Source organism: Prenolepis imparis, unplaced genomic scaffold, assembly GCF_030444845.1.
Source record: "Prenolepis imparis isolate NDT839.2.m4 unplaced genomic scaffold, iyPreImpa1.0 SCAF_8, whole genome shotgun sequence".
Classification (NCBI taxonomy): Eukaryota; Metazoa; Arthropoda; class Insecta; order Hymenoptera; family Formicidae; genus Prenolepis; species Prenolepis imparis.
The window spans coordinates 11,226,484-11,250,201 of NW_028141166.1; the positions used below are offsets into that span (position 1 = coordinate 11,226,484).

At 32.8% G+C, this 23,718-nt stretch overlaps 1 protein-coding gene across 1 annotated transcript in view; it reads left to right on the forward strand.

Annotated features, from left to right (window-relative positions):
- Positions 1-3,546: 3,546 nt before the first annotated feature.
- Positions 3,547-23,718, forward strand: part of Calpc (calpain C) — a 33,002-nt gene continuing 12,830 nt past the window's right edge. Inside the window, exons 1-3 of the mRNA XM_083044058.1 lie at positions 3,547-3,944; positions 17,850-17,993; positions 20,379-20,448. Coding sequence (XP_082900184.1) covers positions 3,936-3,944; positions 17,850-17,993; positions 20,379-20,448 — 223 coding nt within the window. The 5' untranslated portion in view covers positions 3,547-3,935. The remainder of the gene's footprint in view (positions 3,945-17,849; positions 17,994-20,378; positions 20,449-23,718) is intronic.

A 23,718-nucleotide genomic window follows, 5' to 3' on the forward strand; every position in this document is an offset into this window, starting at 1 on the left:
CATGTATACCCCGTTGTCTTGTCTGCCTCCACGTCGTCCGGTGAGAACCGCCAGAGGCGTCTTCCTCGACGCGTCCGAAGATGATGGCGACGCGCCCATAAATGTGAGAGTAAAATGCGCGTTAAATTCCCTTTTGCGAGAGAGCTGCATCTCGCTTCCGCGATTTTACAAATGTAAAAACAAAATTTCGTCCTCGCGCTCTGACATTATAATCTATGCAAATCAAGATTCTCCGGAAGGAACAGTGTTACACAACGTCGTATTGATTTAGCATTTCGATTTTGTAGCTTCGGATGTTGACGTAACAGTTTAACTTATGGATTTATAGTTGCAAAATAATTCTTGAGAATTACGATGACGGTGAATGAAAGTCCAGAGTTTAGACTAGGAATATAAGACAAGCAAAATAGCAAATTTTGATAAACTCAAATTTGAAAGACGCCGTATAAAATTGATTGAAAGAGATATTATATGACATAAAAATTATGTTACACGTTATACACAAGTGCGCAATGTAATATACAAACAATATGCTAAAAATAACGAGGAATCTATAGAAACGTATAAACGCGCATTTGATTAACGCATATAATTTCTCACTCGACGAGCTGCTAGAATTTATTGATACATATCGCATAGTTTGTAGAGTGCGATAATGCGACAATTTACTGACAATGAGTTCCCGGTGACAGAAGCATTCAGTAGGCTCGGCGTAGAATTAAAAGATTATTAATTGGATGTGTGTTGTGTACCAAGAGAACCGCTCAGTGGGAACCAAATGATCATCATGAGCGGCGAGTGGGATGAGATAACGAACGTCAAGTCGGATTACCATATCCCATGGATTTCCATCCGAGTGCTGCCTGTTATATCGCCGACAATCTCTCCAGAATCTTATGAATTTTTTTTTCCTATATCAGTAAGTCTCTCTCTCCCACGAACGCAAGCTCGCGGCTCAAAGCCGCGAACCATCAAAGCCCGCGGGTGGCAACAGTCGCGTCTCTCTCTCTCTCTGTCTCTTTCTCTCTGTTTCTCTCGTATAAATTATGCCCTAATGAGAAGCAACGTGTCGAGCGATCGTAAAGGCCCAAGCCGGATGGCGCGTTACGATCGCGGGGGGAATCTCTCGTGGGATATTCGTGAAATTCCAAGGCGCGAGCGTTGCCAAAAGCGCCGTTTCACGATCCGTTAGTCGAATTAGCACTTGTTGCCTCAAATTATGATTTGACAGCTACTTCAGAGATGCCGAAGCGATCGTCTATTCGACGATTTTACGAGTATTATTACATACTTATAATGTGTTTTATGGAGCGATCGGAAAAAAAGACACGAAAAAGCGGCCTTCTTCTTCGTGTTTCTTGACCTGGTCGCGCGTATTTTGTGATTCTTACCAGAATAAAAATAAATTTTATTTTTAAATGTTTTTTTTCTGAAAACTTTATGAGTTTAATGTTTAAATGGACACACAGTTGCCATCTTTCAGTCGCTCACAAAACTCAGTCTACCATGTCGTGTAGGGTTTATAGTTGTCGGTGAAGTACCGTTAAAGTCAAATAAATTTTCATGTCCAATTTAGTTGGTCGTGATTACACTCAGGTTTTTTTCTAATAATATCAAACATTTCGAAAATGCTACTATCACACACATATAATTATATCTATAAGTTTACAACATTTAAATGGCATACATAAGTTGAAGTTGATTTAAAAACATCAAATACAAATTTAAAATAAATTATGTTAAAATAAGAATAATTATGAGATATTATTTAGAGAAAGATTATTTGAGAATAATATATAAGAAATAAATTAAAAGTTATTCTGATAAAAATTATGAAGACGAGAGATGTGTAAAGTAAGAGATTTTTAAAGTAAAATAATAGCTTTAAATATAAAAAATATAAAAAATTGCATTATTTATTAAACTAAACGTAAAAGTAACAATAATTATTTAACATTGCTCTATCGGTTAATATTTATTTTCAATTTAGGTACACCCGTTAGATGGCGGCAAGATATGTACGCTTTCGTTCAGGTAAGTTACTTGGTAATCTCGCTTCAGCATTCTTCAACTTATCGTATTCTGAAAATATAGATTTTCTGAACTTGTATCAACACAAGATACACAATAAATTATTTAAACATTGATTTTTGTTTTATATTTTCTAAATTTTATGTTTACTATGCGGCTGTAATAAATAACAATCTCTCATCATCATTATTACTGCAATGTGACTCGAACACAAAAGCTTTGAAAAAAAATGTTTCTAGCTTAGTTAATTATTATAGATAAATATTATAAGTACATGTATGATATACGCAAAAAGAATTATTATGATAATCTTTCGTTAAATTATAGAAACTGTTTAAATAAATAAAACGTTAACATTAGAAAAGAATTATTAAATGCTATAAAAACAAGTCACATTATTTGTATCACAAAATAATATAAATTGAAGAAAATAAAGAGGTAAATCAAGGTTAATTAATGTCAAGCCTGCATCATATATCGTTGGAATGAATACACAAAAACATTCGCAGTGAGGACTCCATAAAGAGAATTTTAAATGAATTAACTGTTACGTCCGAGAAGAGTTTCTGGCATGAAACCAAGTGAATCTTTCGAGCAAAGTCAATGTGCACAAGCTTTCACCAGAATGAGTTATACCTTCAGGCTATGATCGAATCTCTTCGTCGCTCTCTTCGAGATCGACTCCTCTGTTCCTCACCCCTTCCCACTCTTCTTCATAACCATCCGCTTCTCTTTCGCACTTTCCACCCGCGATCGAGGCGAGACCGACCTGCTTCCACCAGCAAGCGTTGATAGATGAAAATCATATTGTCATCGAGAACGATATTATCATTGATGCCTTGTACTTAGATCAACGCAGCGCTCTTTCGACAATCCTGTCATTAGGCTCTTATAATTACAGCCCGCACGCTCTCTTCTTCATTTTAACCTTCCTCTATGTAGATCTGCCTGTTTAAAATTACATGTTTCTCAAACGCGAAATGAAACGTTGAGGGAAAATAGAATCAGAGAACACAGCGCAATCAACGTTTCCAGTTCATTTCCGTTCGCTCAGGATTTATTTCAAGTTTATGCTAGAAGTCTAAGAACGATTTTGATTTTAAACTTGTTCTAGCACGCAAGTAAATTACAGAAATAAAGCAGAGAAAATAAAAAGAAATATAAATTATGTAAAATAGAAAGTACTTACTAAAAAGCATTTACTTCAATATCCTTTATATATTTGTCAGAAAAAAAATATTACTCTTATACACAAGGTTATATAACGTGTTGCTTCATCAAAGTCTTCATCAGCTGATCGCGTAGACAAAGTGTCGATTGCTTGCTCTAGAAGTGTATTGTGTTTTAGTCAATTGAATGATACTCAGCTTCTTTCCTCGCCACACGAGGAAAGAGACAACAACATGGCTCGGTCATGGGGTAAGAGAGGGAGAGAAAAAGAGAGAGGATCGCCGGCAGTAACTTGGAGAAGGAGGAGGAAGGCCAGCCAGGATGGTTGGTGATCGGCTTCGGATCCACGAGTGGCAGTTCATGGTGCGAGTAGCCGGCGTACAGTCAGTCACCAATTCCAGCCAGTCGGTATTAGACAAGCAGCTCCATTCGCGGGGCCGCTCTCGTGCCTCGATTCGCTCAGGATTTATTTCTCATTTTTTTACCTGTTTGCCGGAAATTGCGCTCTTGATTTCCGTTTCCGCAACGAGATCAGTTATTCGACTCGAGAGATCTTCGGAGTGGAGCGCGAACTTAGCAGTAAGTGCGCGGAGTGTCTCGATATCGAGTGCTGGATGAAGACACTTGTCTGGTATATAAGTGATAAAGTGTCGGCTGTACGAGGGTTCGAAGAGGTGCTCGAACGGGCTCTTGTTGGAGATATTCTAGAAGAAGCTACAGAAACCTGACTACGGATGGTTAACGTGAGTATTGTGTTAAGTTGAGAATACGTGCGAGAATGCAGTATACTTATTAATGATCTCTTGCATTAAATTAAACCTTAGAAAGATATGTTTAAGTTAATAAATACATATAAATTTTTATCATTTTTTATGTAATATATTAATATAGCTAATATTAATATAAAAGTAATTGATAAAACTAAAATATTTTATTTTAAAAATCTCTACAATGACGATGTTAAATTACATCAGCAGTAAATTACATTACATTAACAAGAAAAAGCATTAACGAACAATTGTACCAATATTTATGTTTCAATCATAGAGTAAATTTTAATGCTTTTTGTTGAAACTAAATAAAACTTTGGTGGCGAAGGATACTTAATAAATGCTTATTATAAAAATTAATTATAAGGCATTAAAAATATTGAAACCACGTGTTACATATACACAGATAAAACTTGAGATCTTTAAATTATTTTTTTTTAAATATTAAATGGTCAGAAATATTGTATTCTATTCTATGTCATTTTTTGTTTAGTAATACAAGTTTGATGGTTATCTATTTAGGCCTTGCTTTGAAAAAACGCTGGCCCACTTTTCTCCCCACTCTCTGTATAAAGATAGTTTCGACTTACGAAAGACTTCTTCATACTGCCCACATATCTCTATTTCAGCGATAGTTTTCTATGGAATTTCTAGTAAGGTGCGGCGAGCTATGTGACTTGAATGATTTCTTTGCGTGAAAGTCATTTCGCTCTGTTTGCACCGAATCTATAATAGCTAGTGAAATGGAAACTATTGGTCCCGCGCGTGGCAATTTTAGCGCGATAAAAACAAATAATATCGAAACAGTGAAACGACAGCAGTTTTCACCTTACTTTCGAGTGTGAAATATTAGCATCATCTCACCTAAAAAATCTTTTTCATAATTTTATTTTTGTTATAATTTCTTATTAGCACATTTTATATTTTTTTATAATATACATAGTATATAATATAAATATACATATTAAGTTTGAAATTATAATATATAATTAAATTGTATATGAAAATATAATTATTTACTAGTATGCTGATTTCAAAATTAGATCGTATTTGTTACATAATGACGGATTAAGGTCATAAATTATTTTTACATGACAGATTACTTATAATATTAATATGAGAAAGCTTGCAATACGTGATTTTGAATTTATTTAAACTTTAGAAACAATAATAAATTTTCTACTAGAATGGTTTCATGGATATGTTACGCTTCGTAGTGTAGTCCGCTATTTTAAACTCTAAATACATATACTGTTTACGATTTCTTTCATAGTAATTTCTCTTCTATATTTATACAATTTCCGATTTGGAAATCGAGTAGTTCTCAATTTTATATGCAACTCTGTTTACATTAATTAGCAGCCACTTTAGAAATTACTTTATTTGTAAAAAATATATTTCAATATGGTAGACTTTCTAAAATTAACAATTTTTTGTAACAATGTTCTATATTGTATATCAAAGCAATTTGATCTACAAAAAGATTTTTTAAATATTTATTTTTTATCTACACCTCTTTTGTTATTTATTTTAAATTAAATATTTATTACGTAATATATTAATATTTTTATTTGCATATTAAAATTTATGTGAAAAATAGTTTATAATATTTAAAAAATAATTATTACTACATCAAAAAAACAAACTGTCGTGAATGATATATCCGAGCTCTTTCATTGTTCCTGTAATTGCACATGAACTCAGTAATCTTGTTTAGCACTTAACTTAGATTACTGCAATGTAATGAGTTGTCCGCGAATGTAAGATATCGTTGTTGTGAAAGAATCCATGCGGCCCTGAAGTATTTTTACTTTCGAATGCGTCACCCATAACCACAAATCTCTACCTACGTTTTCAAACTCCGTCTCGAAGTCCATTAGCTTAGGTCAGTCATCTCGCCTTATAAGCGAAGAACATCCTCGTAGTGTATAATCTATGTAATATTTCTTCCGCCTAAAAAAATGTTGTCCTATAGAAAACGAAAAGAGGCGATTATGACATCTATTCTTTTGGAACACGTTTGAACCATGACGTCTTTATGACACTTATTATAACATCTATGACACGAGAAAATTATAGTTGTTGTTACTTCCGATCTCTTCTTCTTGAATATCATAAAGATATGACATAAAACAGACATAATAGTTGTGTATTCTTAAAAGAAAATTACTACGTTTGCAACGTACTCGTAATGTTTTTGCGTTTCGCTCGATGTATCGCTCGCATGCAATTATTATATCAGGGTGAATTAATTACGCGCTCTTACTCCAGCAATTAGCGCATTGACGTCTTAAATTTGCACAAGTTGCTCGTTGCACTTTCACGGCAACGAAATCCGTGCTAGAAGATAATCCGGTCGTCAAATGAAGAAACAAAAGAGAGAAAGAGAGAGAGAAAAGACGAGTTCACCTGTTTCCCCCCCGTGTGTTCTCGACATGGTCGAGGAACCTCGAAGTCGACCGGCGCCGTTTCTACTTCGTCGCCGCTACGAGATTTTCTGCCTCCCGCAAAACCGGGTCTTCTTCTCTCCACGACCTCGAAACACACAAATTATAAACGGCGCGAATGTCGCGAGTATAGGAACATCGATAGAAGAGACCGGTATAAGAGAGGACTGACATAAGGCAATTTAGAAACATCTCGACCTGCTAACATAAAAATAATAATTCTTGATTAACTGGTTAATATTTTAATATTTTAGACATTAAAATAGAGATACTTAAAAAATCCTTATTTTACATATAGAAACGACCGGAAATCATAAATACTTAAAGGTAAATTTGTCTTACATTTTATGAAAATAAATTATTTTTTTCTTATTATATTTAAAAAGATCTGCCCACTCAGGAGAGAGAAATTCCAATATTTAAATGCTAAAATAATAATCTTTTGAAAAATTATTATTTATATTTTAAAAAAATATTTTTGAAATAAATCTACTTTTAAATAAATAAATAAAACTAGTTAAACATAAATTTCGTACATAAATACTATTTAATATTAACTAAAAAATTGCATCTACTTTTATATATTTGTTAAATTATTAAGACGTTGAGATCTTTTATATAAAAAAAGTTCTTAAATTATTTTATATTGACACGCATATTTGAACGCATATCTCATCACAGCATAACAGATTCCGGTCAAGTCAAGAATTATCCAAGAAAGGATTGTAGAAAGTCGAATTTTTCAGATATCCTCAGATAGAGAGGTGCGTTCTCCTTGTCATTCAGAATTTACTGCTGCCAGACGCGACCCTTCCTCGTTCTCTCCCGCAAGTGGAACCGGCCGTAAAAATGCGAACTAAGAGAGGGCACGTCCTGCATATAGCCTCGAGATTTATTAATCTGCTATACATATATTAGCTGCCTCGCTGTGTGCAACGTATGCGTGTTGGATTACGAGACAAGACGAGCCGCATCATTACGCGACTCGAGTTTTACATTCCTGCGTAGGTGTTGTGGTTTTCTTGGTCGGTCGGAACAATACATATGTCTGCGATATTTATTTCTTCGTATAGTGGAAAGTCATCATATGTTTTAGCGGACGTATTCTCCCTGAGTTCATAGGACGTGCACTTACCTCATTCTTTTCCTTTCATCTAGCATCGCTGATAATTAAGTTTGAAACCAGGGATTCTAAAGTCTGGATATATTGAATTCTTGTATCGTGATATTGTTGAAGATAATTCGATGTGAGCATCGCTTGATGCGAGCAGCAGGAGAAGAAGAAATTGCAATTCGAGGCGAGGAATAAAGTAGAGAGGAATACGATGAACTCGAGACAAATTCAAGGACATTGAAAGATCTTGACTTGTTCTATCGATCCGATGAAAAAGAGTAAAACAGATGCTAGTTTCTCGAAAAGGAAATTCATCGTATATCTTTGCGTTAATAATTGTATGCATCGGAATTTTGCGTAGAATTATTTTGTTTCAATCTAAGGAGTGTTAATTTTTTGATGTAAATGTCCGTTTAAAACAAACAGACTTCTTTTAGCAGAAATTTCACTAATAGGCAACACAATATATATGACAAAATGTAAGATGTGATTGCCAGTCGAATTTTAAAAACAAGGTTAAGAGTATTTTATTGACCAACACTGGCTAAAGCAATAATTCTTTTATTACGACGTTTCGACCCTAAATTGGGTCCTCTTCAGGCTACAAAAATTGATCACAATACAGAGTCGTTAATACATTTAGATAACATTTTTGATTTATAATAGTAATATTGTAATTAGTAATACCTATTCTTTAATGTAACGTGGTAAACCCTATACGCACATGATGTTATGTTAGAATGTGAGTTAAACTTGACAGAATCATAGTCAGTATCAAACTGAGATATGGTGTTTATTTTTGACGTGTATAACTAACAGTAAGTCAGAGACATTGTTTTGAGAGCATTAAAAGTCAAATAATTAAAATAGAAATAAACACAATTACAATAATAAAGCTAAAGGACTCTATAAACCCATAATAGGATATGTATCGAAAGAATTATAAGTAATATTAAAATTGAATAATTAAAGGTAATTTTAATTAAAAATATAATTAAAAAATATAATTAAAAAATGCGTTGGATGGGACTAAAATATATATGTATAAATACTACGCTGAATAATTTTATTATGCTAAATAATATTAAGAATCAAAGATAAGTCATTTTTATAAATACGAAACATTAGCAAGCTTTATATGAAATATTATAGTTGAAACTTTTGACGATTTTTTAAGTCGATAACTAAAGCACACGCGGCGAATCAATCAGTTGTGAGTCAATCGAGTAAATCCGTTAACTTGCGGAAATTATTAGTCACTGGTCTCTCGGACCGTCGAAGGAAAGTGTTTCTCGGAACACGAGGATCGTTCAGGGTCGAAGGAGTCAATTGTAGACTCGAGAGAAGCTCTACGATTCAGGATCTATGATCGCGAAGAGTACAGCAACCTCGCTAGGATCATCAGAAAAATGTCTAAATGATCCCTTGCCGAGGAAACCCGACTCGTTGGGCGAGTCCGCGTAAATCACTATTCGTTCGGGATGAAATTAATGTCAGTTAAAGGATACTATGATGCGCGGTTGGCTAGTGCTGGCTGAAATCGAATTAAGCAGCGCAAGTTTCGCAGAGGATAACGATTTATGGCTTTTTACGAGCACCACGATGACATTTGTATTATTATATAATTTGTCACTCCTAAATACTGTCATATAGTTCACATGTGATTCATCGATTTATTTGAAATAAAAGTTAGAAACATGCTAATTTATATTCCACGATATTTTAATATCAATGACAGTATAATAATATTTTTATTAGAAGAGACATTCTGATTATTTTTCGTCATAAATAAATATATATCTATTTTATAAATAAAATAGATTTTTCTCTGATAATTTTAACGCGGTTGTCGCTCTTTTCGTAATCGTGATCAAATTTTTCATTACTTGGATCTTTAATTTAGAGTTAGAGCTTCGCTCTAGATTAGTCTACAAATGATTACTTTATACATTTAACTGTGCAAATATTATAAGGAAAACTGAAAAATCTCTCTTGATGTAAAAATATGACTTTATTGTTCAACGTTGCATAGCATTGAAGAATTATCTTTTTGCCACTCGATTTGTGGCTTCCTGAAACTAGGAAAACCTTGAACTTATCGAAGGCTACACGAAGTTTGCTATCGAGATAAGTCGGGAGAGCCTTGTCGCTGATACCAGACTTGACATAGAAGTGCATATGTAAAGGCAAAAAAGACGCGCGTGGAAAATCAAGAGTCGCGTTCCTCGATCGACCGAGCGATAATGTTAAAGCGCTTGCATAAATTTCCGGCATTTGCCAAGGGAAGTGGGAGCATGAACATGAACAGTTCTGCTTGCGGGTTGTCTGATTATTGTGCGAGGGGATCGCGAATGAAAGACCTCGCACCAAGAATCACGGGATGAACTATTTTGAGCAGAGGGGGGTTTGAACGATAACATTCAATCTTAATAAAATACTAGGGAATTTAGAGCGATATATGTATAGTTTGCAAAGTTTCTTAATTTCAATTTATATGAAAAATAAAATTTTATAGCTAATAATTTTATAGCTCTAATATCTATTTCGATGATTTTATTATAATTATATTTTTAATTAATCAAAGAATTTGTGAAAAGTAATGCGATAGATTTTGTACGTCTATTATCTCTACTATCTACTTATACTGTCGTGCTTAATGTTGTCCGAAGTGTTTACAAACGAATTTTCACTTTCTATGTCAATATATAACTCTACTGGCATAATTGTGTTAACATCGTACATTGCATCATACAGATGAAGTAACATGTAAACATTGATGTAAATTGTAGAAACAGTGCATAGCAGTGATATGATTAAAAACGTCAAAAAGTTACAGAAATAAATATATCGTCTAATAGATATATTTTATCATTCTATAGCATTTAAATTATCATATATATATAATTATAAGTTAAAACTGTTATTTACTGAAAATAATAATCATTTATTGAATTTACACATTTTATAATATTTAATATTCTCTTTTTAATATGTTTAAATAACAATAAAAGAAGGAAGAGAGAGAATTCTTAAATTTAATCGAAAAAATATAAACGTAATAAAAATAATCTTAATGTACGACATCTTAATGTAAAAATAATCTTATTTATAATATAAAGAAGATATCAATATTCTCTCTTTCTCTCTTCTTGATTATTTTATTTTGTAATTTTTATTTAACGCTAGTTTATTTGAAAACTGCTAAACTTATTGGCAACCTCTGATTTAAATAGCTAAAAACTTTCATCTCGAAAAGTTGCCTCGTCTCAAAAAGATTAATAGTACTCCAGCTCGCGCTCGCCCAATTTTCTGCAACGCCAGGCATTTGAATACATCTCCAGCAGCAACTTTCTAAGTTTCTAGTTTCGCACCGAGTGAAAATGCTGAACCGGGTGGCGTAGAAGTGTCGTGTCTTGAATTTCCGGGAGGGAAATCGCACGCGCACAAATTGTCGATTACGCAAAACCGCTCATGGAATCGTTTGATCCGCAAGAAAAATCGACCGAGACGATTATCTGAGGTGACACTAAAGCGAAACAGGATTACGCCTCTCGGCTTTCAGAGATAAGTCTTGACGTTAAGAAATGCAGCCGCAATCTGGGATATCGCGACGTCTCGAATTGCGTGGAGTCGTATAGACATAAAGTGTACCGAGTGAAGAGAGTTCTCACACAAGAGCAAAAGAGCGTTTGTGCCGAGGAGAGAAAGTGCTTTTGCCGAGAGACAGAACAAACAACAGGATCCGACAAATTATGCATAATCGAAATTACCGTCATTTTCCCTTTTTGTCGTTCGACTTTGTGCTTTAATGGCGCGAAATCAGTCATTACGAACTCCTGGTTTTGTGGTCGTAAACGCATCTGAAATATCATCACATGAGATACGATAAAGATTTAATGAAAATTACTTGGTGTCTTTGAGTGATTTATTTTACTCTTTCTCTCTCTCTCTCTCTGTCCGAGTAAATTTTTATTAATTTTATATTTTATTTTAGCTATATTATATATATAAATAATTTTAAAAAATGTAATTTAATGACAAATGATACGAAAAAATTATAAGTTAGCATGAATTTGAGATCTGAATGATTTATTTCATATAATAATGTCTGTATCTACTTTATCTGTATCTACTTCGTATGTATCTATTTTATTTGTGTCTTTCTATTTTGTTTGTATCCACTTTGTTTATATCTCCTGTGTTTGAACGATTTTATATATTTATCAAAAATAATTAAGACATTATCATAATTCTCAAAAAATTTAGTAATCGAAAAACCATATATTTTAATATTAATGTGAAATTCTTGAATTAAATGTTGCTTCTGGTTAATAGAAAATTATTATACTTCACGATTGTGCTACGTAATAGTAAAGTAGTCTGTTCCGATGTTTTGACGAGTCAGGCAACGGAATCTAGGGGGGCGGCATAATCGTGAAGGAAAAAATGGAGCGGATTATAATAGAGAGGGGAAAATTAGGGTCACAGTTCACGAGGTTACGAAGAGTGCTCGCTGTGTTGAGTACCGTTACATGAACATGCATAGCTGTGGCTTAGTCGTTTTAGCGTCTGAGAAGTAACATAAAGCTGATAAATAATTTTGCCTGTCAAAGATATAAGGTCATGCTTAAGATACTATCTGTAACTGCAACCCGCGCTTGTATCAGAGATAATCTGAGGATAACTCTTGAACATTCGAAGTACAATCTTTTTAGCATTTTAATTATTTTTATCGTTAATTTAGCGTTACTTGCTAATCGATTTATTTATTCAATATAAAGATTGCGTTGAAGATATAAAAATAAAAGCCATATTTACAAAAATTTAATACTTTGTTCGAGAACATAACTTCTTTCAGATTTCTATGTTTACCAGAGTAAATTGAAGCAACAGCTTTTAAGATATTGCTTATATAAAATTACTTGTTGGGATCTGTCATACAATCTAATTCTTTGAATTTATTACTTCTTGTATATTATATTATGCAAAAAGTTTGCTGATGTACGCTCAACTAGTTTGATCACTCGTTGTCGACCGAATGCGACGTTGTACGTCGATCAAACGACCGGTTTTGCTCGTTTTATGGAACAAAGTGAACGTAATAATACGTTTGCTTCGGAACACGTGACCGACGTAAGATTCTTCCGCCCAAGCGAGTCGCGCATTTGAAACGTTCTTACGGAGAGTGACGTGTCAAGAATCCGCGATAGGAAGGACGCAAAAGCCCTCGTATTTCCGCACCATCATCCGCCACTTCGCAGAGTCACGACGAAGAAGCGCGGCTTCTTCGCCCTGCGAGCTCTTCGCTCGAATGCGCCTGAGTCTCAAGGCCATATGTGCAAGCTGTAAAACTTCTTTAACCAGTAGAAAGTATACGATTACTCATCAACGATTACGCATCCCTTTGCTGTAAAAAATTCACCGTCTATATCTTTTCATTTATTCAACTTACTTTCATATGCGAGCTCGTATATTCATCATTAATTCTTTTGAAGTTTGCAACCGCTTATAAAATGTCTCATAATTCTTTGTGATGTAATATTTATCCAAACACAATCAAATAATTTTTTAAATTAATAAGATGGCTATTAAAATTTATATAAAATAAGTTATTTATAGGAGATTACCTTTGTTGATTCAGCGATTATTGAACCGTCTTGCAGTAAGGTTGTAAAAAGTTGCTGATGCTGAAAAAATTGAATGGCCAATGATACGGAATACTAATGCCAATATCCAGTTTTATTTCTTGAAGGCATCTAGGAAGATACATTCCAAGTCCATACATTTCTACGCGGTGAATTCCCGAGCAGCCGTCTTCCGCGAGTGCTTGAGCGATCTACTATACGTACGCCTTAGCTATATGATAGCTACCATACTTTCGTACCGGTCGAACTAGTTTCATGCTTGGTTCTCCAGCGGCCTTGAGGCACACGGATCACTGCGCGATGTATGTGTCGGTGGTTGTCGAGAAGGTCTTTACAGCTTGCCTCACCCGACGTGGACCACAGCGCGGATCCACTCCTTGGCCTTCCGCAATTTCAGTCATTATAACCGTACCTCTCATGCTGTCCTTAGATAAAGCTGCTTTGAGCACAGAAACTTAGATTAAGGGCTTTTTTCAAGATTTATAATGAATAAAATTTCGGAGGGCATTTCGAGATTCGTGTAGAAATGTTAACTTTGTGCTAACTTTTAGTTTCTTATTTCAGCAACAGAAGTGCTAATCTTGAAGAAGAATATTACAAACAATTATTTTAATGTCTTGTTATTAGTTAAAAATTATCTGTTTAAACGCAATGTATATTAATTCCAGAATATTATAATAGAGATAAAAAAATAATTTCAGAAAAGAATATAAAATTGTTGTCATTATTTTTTGTGTTCCATTTTAGCTTGTCAACTTATTTACAACTAATTATATAATATCAATATCCAAATAATTTTTAAAAAATAGGATAGTAAACAATTCCATATAAGCAATAATGATCTTTGGAACCATGTGATATTTTAAGATTATGTCAATGACGAGAAATAAATATTAAACTATGTATGCGAGGCTTGTTGATTTTGAATAATTTATCACGATGTGTGTAATAACGAAAAACAGCTATAGTGCAAGCGATATGTTACGAAAGGAATAGCTCGGATGTATATATGTATAACTCTTTGTGTTGTCGCGCGACGACAAGACACTCCTCAATATGGTATGCCAAGGTAGCAGTAGCTGGCAACAAAACAGGATTGTTTGTAGTACTAGAAAAAAGAAGAAAGAAAAAAACGCAACGAAGTCAGAGAGCGAGGAGGACCGCGTCTCGTGTCTCGCGCTAATTATTCGGCGCCGTTTTATTTTATTACGACTTTAATTGGCGTACCGCCGCGTTTTGCCGTTCGGTCGAAAATTAGCCGGCCTCGGAACAATGCACGATGAAACCGGAACGCGATGCCCCGATGAATGTAATTGACTATTTCGCAATATCGTGACGCTTTCACGACTACAAGCCGTGGGCGCGCACCTTCTCCCGCATTATCGCCTACGAGGTGAAAATATGTTATCAACGGCCGTTGCAAAACTTAATGACGGCGTTATGGTTCACTGAGGCGTGGAGGACATCTCCCTCGTCGTACAGAGAAACGTTCAATGGCCCGTCATCTCAATGGCTAACGTTTGTATATCCCACAAAGAGAGGAAGCGAGGACAGAATCTGTCGTTAAGCGAAAATGTTTATTAAGAAATTTATATAATGTTATTTTTCGAATAAGTAAAATAATATGATAAATATGTTTATCTTTTAAAGTAATTTTTTTAATCAATTTGAGATCGATATCTGAATATTATAGATTGAATTAAAGAAAAAATTTATAAGGCAAATTTACGAACTGCAAAATAAATAAGTAAATAGGTAAAGTTAATCCAATTAATTTTAACTTTCTAAAATCTTAATTTGAAGATTGCCAAAGATAAAATGTATAATTAACTAATTAAAGAATCAGAAATTCTATTGGTTAAAAAATGATAGAATAAAATAATTCCTACATAATAGTATCTGACTAATATTAGTTTATATGACTTAAAGATAAAAGAAAAAAAACATATATGTTCATAATATTTACATAATATAATAAATATGTATATTAAATATGTATATTAAATATGTATATTAAACACATTTCTTTTCACACTTCCTCATTCCTAGATGATTTATCCGTGCGTAAGCACGAGCTACCAGCGGCATAAGTATCGAACGTGTTAATAATCACAAAATAAGACATTAATATTAATGAATCGCCGATGTATGTGTATATTTTACAGGTAAATATCTCGCGCGAATATCCGGCGCGCCATCACGGGATATTTTTTAATTTCGCTTCGGCGATAGTGCCGTATCATTAAAGTTACACGAGCGAGCATCATCGCTAACTAAGCTTGGTGCAAAGTGTCGATACGGATTGCCGGTTATACCGCTAGAAAAATTATACGTACATACAAAGTATAACCGTGGACGTGGCAAGCGAGGCTAATCGTTGCTATTCATTCCGACTGAAGGCTTCACTCGTAAAGAGGTGTCAACGACTTTTTATTTCCTGCCAAATCTCTGCGGTGACAAAAAAAATGAGATATCGATAAACGTTGTCAGCGAAAACTCGACCTGAAGAGAGAGTGTTGATCTGGATGCAATGTGTTCGATGAGCTTGAAACGCATTATCGGCTAGAATATCGAGGTCGAGAGAACGCGCCGTTAAACGCGCGAATAGATATCCGTGAAAGTGATTTGTTACTTTTGTTCGGCTGACAGGATGTTATTAATGAAATTTTTAGAAGCAATGAGGCATACGCTTCTCGAGAGGCAAAATTTTGCGAGTCGCTCGATCGCTCGAGCGCTATCGAGAGATCTATAAAGGTTAACGAGATACGCTCGTGGGAAAGAATACGCGAAAGAATTTTAAATGTTGCCCGAAAAAGCATAAACCAGTATTTCTCTCTCTTGCTGTGGCGAAATACGATTTTTTTCTCGGAAATATCTTGATAATATTTCTTGAAACACTATGGATTTACTATTTAAGACTCTTTTAAAAAATTATCACGTGAGAATATATACGTAAAAAAGAGAAAGGTTTTACATTTTTTTCAAATTTACGAGTTAAATATATATATATCTTCATTCTCTCCCTAAAAGAAAATTTTAAAGTCAAGATTTACGATATACAAATTTTTCGTAATTGGAGACATCTTTGGATTTGTATCTCGGAATATATAGCGAGATTTTAAGACGTATCGTAAGATTATTTTGCGTGAGAATCCTCGGGAAGTTCCTTGTATTATCGTGCAATTTAAACGTCGACATTTGCTAATGCGCATTATTAATCGTCGCGAGAGAACCGCACTGCGGTATTTCAGGGAAGTTTTTGAACATCTCTTACTCTGTTAAAGTTGCGCCTTAATTACGAGAGAAGATGAAGAGAAGAATGAGAATGTGATATGTGGGTAGAGGTACTGTTAAATTCTCACCCTCTATTAGTAATGAACCATTAATATTAATTAGATGTAGCGTAATCTTTTAATTCAACTTAGCTAGGAAGCTTCTTTGTTAAGAGGATATTAAGTCTTTGTCTTTGTCTACATCTAAACAACTTCGAAGTTATTTCCATAAAATTCTGAGTAGTTGTAATTAGGGAATAGCGGTTATGACGCTTTGTTACGCTCGCGAGATCGAGAGATTATTTAAAGATAACTTAAAGTACATTACAATTATATATATATATATATATATATATATATATATATATAATCTATTAGATATAAATATATATATATATATATATTTATATCTAATAGATTTGAGCCTACAAATTTTTTGTTTAATAAACATAATATAAGTCTGTGTTTTATAGGATCCGCGGTTATAAAATATCGATATTTAATATTCTAAACAGAGTCAAAAATTAATCGTATGTTTTTTTAGTAATAAATTATATGCAGATTACTTTTATATCTAATAGATTTAAGCCTACAAATTTTTTCGTTTAATACACGTAATATAAGTCTGCGCTTTATAGGGTCCGCGGCTATAAAATATCGATATTTAATATTCTAAAGAGAGCCAAAAATTAATCGTGTTTTTTTTAAATAATAAATTATATACAGATTACTTATATATCTAATAGATTTAAACCTACAAATTTTTTCGTTTAATACACATAATATAATTCTGCGTTATATAGAGTTTGCGGCAATAAAGTATCGATTTTTAATATTCTAAACAAAGCCAAAAATTAATCGCTTGTTTTATTAATAGTACATTTTATGCAGATTACTTTTATACCAAATAGATTTGAGCGTACAAATTTTTTTGTTCAATACATATAATATAATTTTGCGTTATATAGTGTCCACGGTTATAAAGTATCGATATTTGATAAAAAGAGCCAAAAATTAATCGTGTGTTTTTTTTAATAGTAAATTATATATGCAGACTACTTTTATATTTAATAGATTTAAGCCTACAAATTTTTACGTTAATTGCACAGATTATAAGTCTGCATTTTATAGAGCTCGCGGCTATAAAATATTGATATTTGATATTCTGAAGAGAGCCAAAAATTAATCGTGTGTTTTTTGTAATGGTAAATTATATGCAGATTACTTTTATATTCATAATCTTTTAGCTTTATGTCTAGTTTGCGCTTTTCTACGTAATCGTTAAAAAATTTGCTTCTAATATTAATGTCATATGCGTGTACGATGAATATTTAGTTTTTTAAAATTAATATTATTGTTAACTTATATGATTATTATGATTGTTCCTTTTTGTTTGTCAGGACGTAATGAGCGAGTACGAACGAATCAAGCGTTCGTGCTTGAAACGAGGTGAGCTCTGGGAGGATCCAGAATTTCCAGCAACTCAAGCATCGGTCTTTTATCACCAGACACCGCCGTTCCAGTTTCAATGGAAAAGGCCGAAAGTAAGATCGCGTTTTTCTTCTTTGATTAATATAAATTTATCTTTTAACTACTTTCAATCGCTTTCTCTCTGCAATTAGCAGAATACATGAAAATGTAATTATATATGTACATATACATATGTAATATATACTTTGCATTAATATTTTCTTACTACGTATAATAGTTTATTTAGGAATTATAATTTAGAGAGATATATTCTTTACAAAATTTATCGATAGATATTAATATCTATCAGTTAAAAATGGCTCACACATATTTTTTGTAATTGGGCCACGAACATTAAAAGATGATTTATTCCATTGCTAGCTGATGCCATAAAACTGTTCCTTCGGGAGCAGTATAAAACTAAACTAGCTTCCTCGGTTCGCTCCAGTTCCTAAAGAACGGAAAGATGTGCGACGTAGAACTTAGGAACCGTAACGAAAACAGTTCGCAACCTTGACACGCAGCTCTGTCGCCTGCGTGCTTATAATTGTCTACTGAATAGAGTTATACTCTGCTTGGGGGACAAATCATATAACGGAACTACTCATTCTGCTGAAAGCTCTTATATTACTCTTAATTATCTTACTAACATATTTTCTGCACACATAAAACATTATTATTTCATTATTTATAAATATTTAAGTTATATAATTTAAATATTATATTATTGTAAAATGTTTTCTCCATTGTCTGTTCTTTTATAATTATTCATAAATCATTTAACTGATTCTTTACATAATGAAGATACTTATTTTTGTTTTAAATCAAATGCTGGGTTACCATCAAATTTAGACTTTTCGAATCTCATTCTTTGCAACTAAGAATGAGATCTCTCCGCGAAATAATCGCGATTCCAGGATATCGGAGCAGGGATCAACGATCCTGTGATGTTGGTTACGCAACCTGCACGATGGGTCGAGAAATGAGCGAGCGGCAGGTGAAGTCGGCGACGCGTAACCGCTGGTCTTTTCCGCTTACCGAATGAGACATTGCGTGGCCGTGCACCATCTCGTACGTGTATATATAATGACTAGAAGTCACTGACAGCCACGCATTCCTACGACAAGGTCAACAATTGCGTGAAACGCGTACGTGGCGTGTGTTGCGCTTTTAACACCGTCACCAAAGATTCCCGTCACGATTTTTCTACTAACCGGAAACGCGCGTCGAAAGAGGAGAGCAGCATTACGCCAGCGCGGGATGCAACAGTTGGAGAACAGTTATTTAATGTGACCCCTTTATGTATTGCGAAATATACGCGTTGGTGCTTCGTGTCGTTAATATCTGACATTTCTCTATAAGGTAACATAATTGAGGTGTGCATGTTATTTTATTGGATAATTGTTTCTCCGAATAACTTTCCGATTTTCTGACCAAAACTAACGAAATATAAATATTTTATGGACATTATTAGAAATTTTTTCAATTACAAAATTATAAATAATTGTATTAAAAAATTAAGAAAGCATATATTAATATAGAAGAAAAATTAAAAGTCATTTTGCAAATAAATTTCACTTGATTCTTAATTTTATCCTCGTAACTATTTTACATCGTGTTTTACAATACATATGTTTGTCTTAAAATGCATACCTCAATTGTTATTGAATAAATGATTTGAGAGATGATTTTGTTGGAATTTTATTTTAACAAAATCAGTAAAGCACGAATGATAAAAGATAATGTGAAAATGACTGCAATTGCTGTTGAACTAGCGTATCAAACGTGAGAGTGAGCACGATAATGAAAATATACACACAGTGATATTCGATTCATTCAGAGTCGATTAATTAAGAATAATTGATGAAAATGCAATAAACTAAGTAAACGCGCGCTATCTCATTCGGCTTCGAAGAATCTTCCAGGAAACGTTCATGTAGATCTAATAACAGGAAAGATTTCTGATTCATAGAGTCAGATTCATCAATAGAAAAATATGCATTGAGAATTCTTCATAATTTGCATAATACATAGAATCAATTTCATAACACGATGTTCCATTAAGACATAAATAATCAGATAAATATGTAATAAAGTTTTCGTGCATTAAAAATATTTTTCATTCCGTTAAGTTTAGCTTTATAACGTAACATATATTATATAATTAAAAATGATTGAAAATAAAATCACATTGGATTCTAAATTATTTCTCAATTATAGATTTCACAATTAATAGTTTTTATGAATTTAATGGATGTCTTCTTTTCTCTTTTTCTCTCTCTTTTATTATTGTTTTTATTATCTCATTAATATTTTTTAGCTGAAGTTTCTTGTCTATATTTTTTTTCCATGTTACAAAAATGTATTTTGATGTACAGTCGCCTAAATATAATTTTTATATAATAATTATTGATACTAATTAAGGTAAAACGAATTAAAGATTCTCTACTTCGTTTCAGGAATTGTGCAATCGGCCCATCTTTGTTAGCGATGCGCCTGCTCAGTTCGATGTCATTCCCGGGAAGATGGGTGAGTTATCTGTAAAATAATAATTACAGTTAGTATAATTATAGTAAACAGACTTGTGATTTAAAAAATTCGGGAACACACAGAGGAATGAGATAGAGAGAGAAGTAAGGCTGAAGAACATCTTAGAAACACCACTGGAGTTTAAGCGTGCATAAATAAACGATGCATGAAAGGCACCCACAAACGACAGAACTGGTCGTTCCGCTTTTGCCTTTTCTCCCTATCCTGACAGTACGGAATTCCCTCGATAGACATAATGATACGTTGTGTTCTTGCACGTGTTTGAAAACCTTGGCTTCTACTACCTAACTCCTTTTCTTCTTGCGCGACGAAAGGTTACGTGAGTTCACTACCACGGATCGGTAATCGAATATTAAATCTTCACAGTCGATTGTTCTTGAAAACTCGATATAACGTTAGTACATAATTGTTTATAGATGATTTAAAATTTAATAATATGAAAAGAGATAATTTAATAATATGAAATTGTTGAAAAAAGATACATATTCGAGAAGCGTTCGATTACATTATCAAGACATCAATTTTGAGAAAGTAAATTGATATATTATTATATATTTTTCTCTTCTGTAATAATAATAAAACAAATAGTATCTTTATATATTTTAAAAATATAATGTTATTTTATTATTATTGTTTTAAATAATATTATAATCACAGCTTTTTAATAAATTTATATTTTTATAATAATAGAAAATAATAGGTAATTTTAGCTCCTATAGAGATTTTAAAATATTTCAATATTTGTGCCGGTGAAACATATAATTGTACATTTTAAGATAGAGAAGTGTCATTTGATAAAAATTTGAAATATTTAAAATCAGCAAAAATAATATATCTTTAATGACATAACTTGATATACCTCGATTCACATAGAAAGCTGGAGTTTCTCATTCACAGCTGAAAGAGATGTCACGAATCCTGAAATTACTTCATTTATACTTTTAATGAACGCGAGAAGTAACAGTAATTGTTTTTATGAGCGATACAGGTTGAAGTTGTTATATTTCTTTTTTGTGCGATTCTGGTAAATAAATATCTAGAAGGAGATATATTCTGTTGCTTCGAAAATTGCTATGTACAAATGCTTCGAATTTTTTGTAATAATAAACACACATAAAATAACACTATCATTAACGGTTAAACAAGTTTTTCTGTAAAATGTATTATCGAAGTAAAAAGGACTAAATGTTTTCCTGGCATACTTGCAGATGTTCTAGAAGATTGATTTCTGTAAGCAGAGGAAAAGCAAAATACAGTAACGTAAAAACGTTGGTATTTTTATATTGCACGTTAGCTGTACGTGAGTAATAATTGCACTTGTCGTAGATGCTATCAATTAAGTAATTAAAGAACAGTTACAATTATGTGTGGTGTTACTTTGTGAACTGCCGAATATTATAGTTAAATACTATAATTAAATACACAATAGTTAAATACTAATTAATATATTATAATATATGTAACTTAATATGCAATAGATAATATTTGCAACTAATTAGCATTTGCTATAATTACACATATTAACAATATAATTATAAATCGAAATTTACGGTCGTCATCAGATTCTCTGATAAATGTAATATTTGATAAAATTATTCAGGAAACTCTACATATATTAATTAAATTAGAAAGTTGTACGTTTGTGCCAGATACTTGAACACGAAGTTTACTCGAAAACTTATTATGCTGTTAATTGCTAAATCATGAAAATAGTAACACTTACTAAATGTTACGTATCGTATCAAACGTTAAAGTAATTTCCTTATAATTATAAATGCCTGAATAAGATTAGAATGAGGTGGCAAATGTAACCAAATAAAATATTGCGCTTAAACTTTCTTCTCGATTTCTATAAAGACAGGAAATGAAACTAATTTTTATTTCAGTACTAATACAGATTGACAGCAAATATGAACTTTTTTTGTAATTAAACACTACTGTAATTATTTACAACAAATATGAACTTTTTTGTGATTGAACACTACTGTAATTATCATTACAAAGTTTCACATTCTTCTAAAGAATTCTCTACTTATTTTCAGGCGCACTTTGAATCCATTAAATGCAGAATTAATTATGATTCACTATTTTTTTAGATCACATAATATTTAATCAAAAATAATGTGTGTGCAAAAATGCATATGTAATTTATCTTGCACGAGATTTTTATTTTTTTAGAATTATATATTATATAATTATTACGTACATATTACTATTACAGGCTTTGCGTTATACTTTTTAATTCCATTAAATAACGAAATGTGCTTGTAGCTTATTGTAATATGTTGCAGCAGTGCTTCCGTTTTAAGTTTTTTCCCTGTTCTCGGACATTCACGAACCGACAACCTGACTAAGGAAATTAAAACGGAATACGACTTTACTTCGGACGACGCGAGTTATGTTGCACCGTGGAACGTTCTGCGACATAATCCCCTCTCATAGCTTTGCAGGTATAATTCACGAGTGTTGCATCGCGCCACCGGAAGTCAAGCGCCCTCGAGTAAGCTATGCGGGCGCATTCCTGAAGATATAACTGCGTTCGCTGTAGCGTGCGCGACTTGTCCCGTTAACGTGTATATACGCAACAGACACGCACAGTCAGGCAAAATGAGACATGTAATAATTTCGAATCGACCTATATTGCGACATCGTAAAATTTGGCGATTCATCTTTGCAGCCTTGCGTGTCGACACGCCCGCTTTCTGATCACAATCCCATCAATTTAATCAAAGTTGAGAAACATTTCGAGCATATTTCGAGTGAAATGCAATATATGGAGTAAATAATCATAAAAATTTAAGAAAATTATTTTACGTAATAACAAGAGAAGTTTCTTAACAAAATATATATATATATTTTTTTTAATTTGAACGATTATTATTATGTTTAGTCTCTTTCATAAATATATATTCTTATTTTATTAATCTAAACTACTTAATAAGCACATTGAATAATTAATTAATTTAAATTAATCAGAACATTTATAATGGCAAGATTCAACTATGTCATAATTCATATTTGCTTTAATAAATTTTTCTCTAGGAACTAATCAAAACGTATCACGAGAATTATTATCGAAAGTGGGCAATATGTGCAGTTTATTTTTATGTATTTCTCTTATTTTCTTCTCCTCTCTTGTTTGGAGTGACAAAAAGTTAAAGGTAAAAGCGAGCGCTCGATCAGCGATTAGGCCTTCGAAAACGAAAGTGAAGTGAGTGAATGTAACGAGATAGAGCTCAGTGTCGTTCT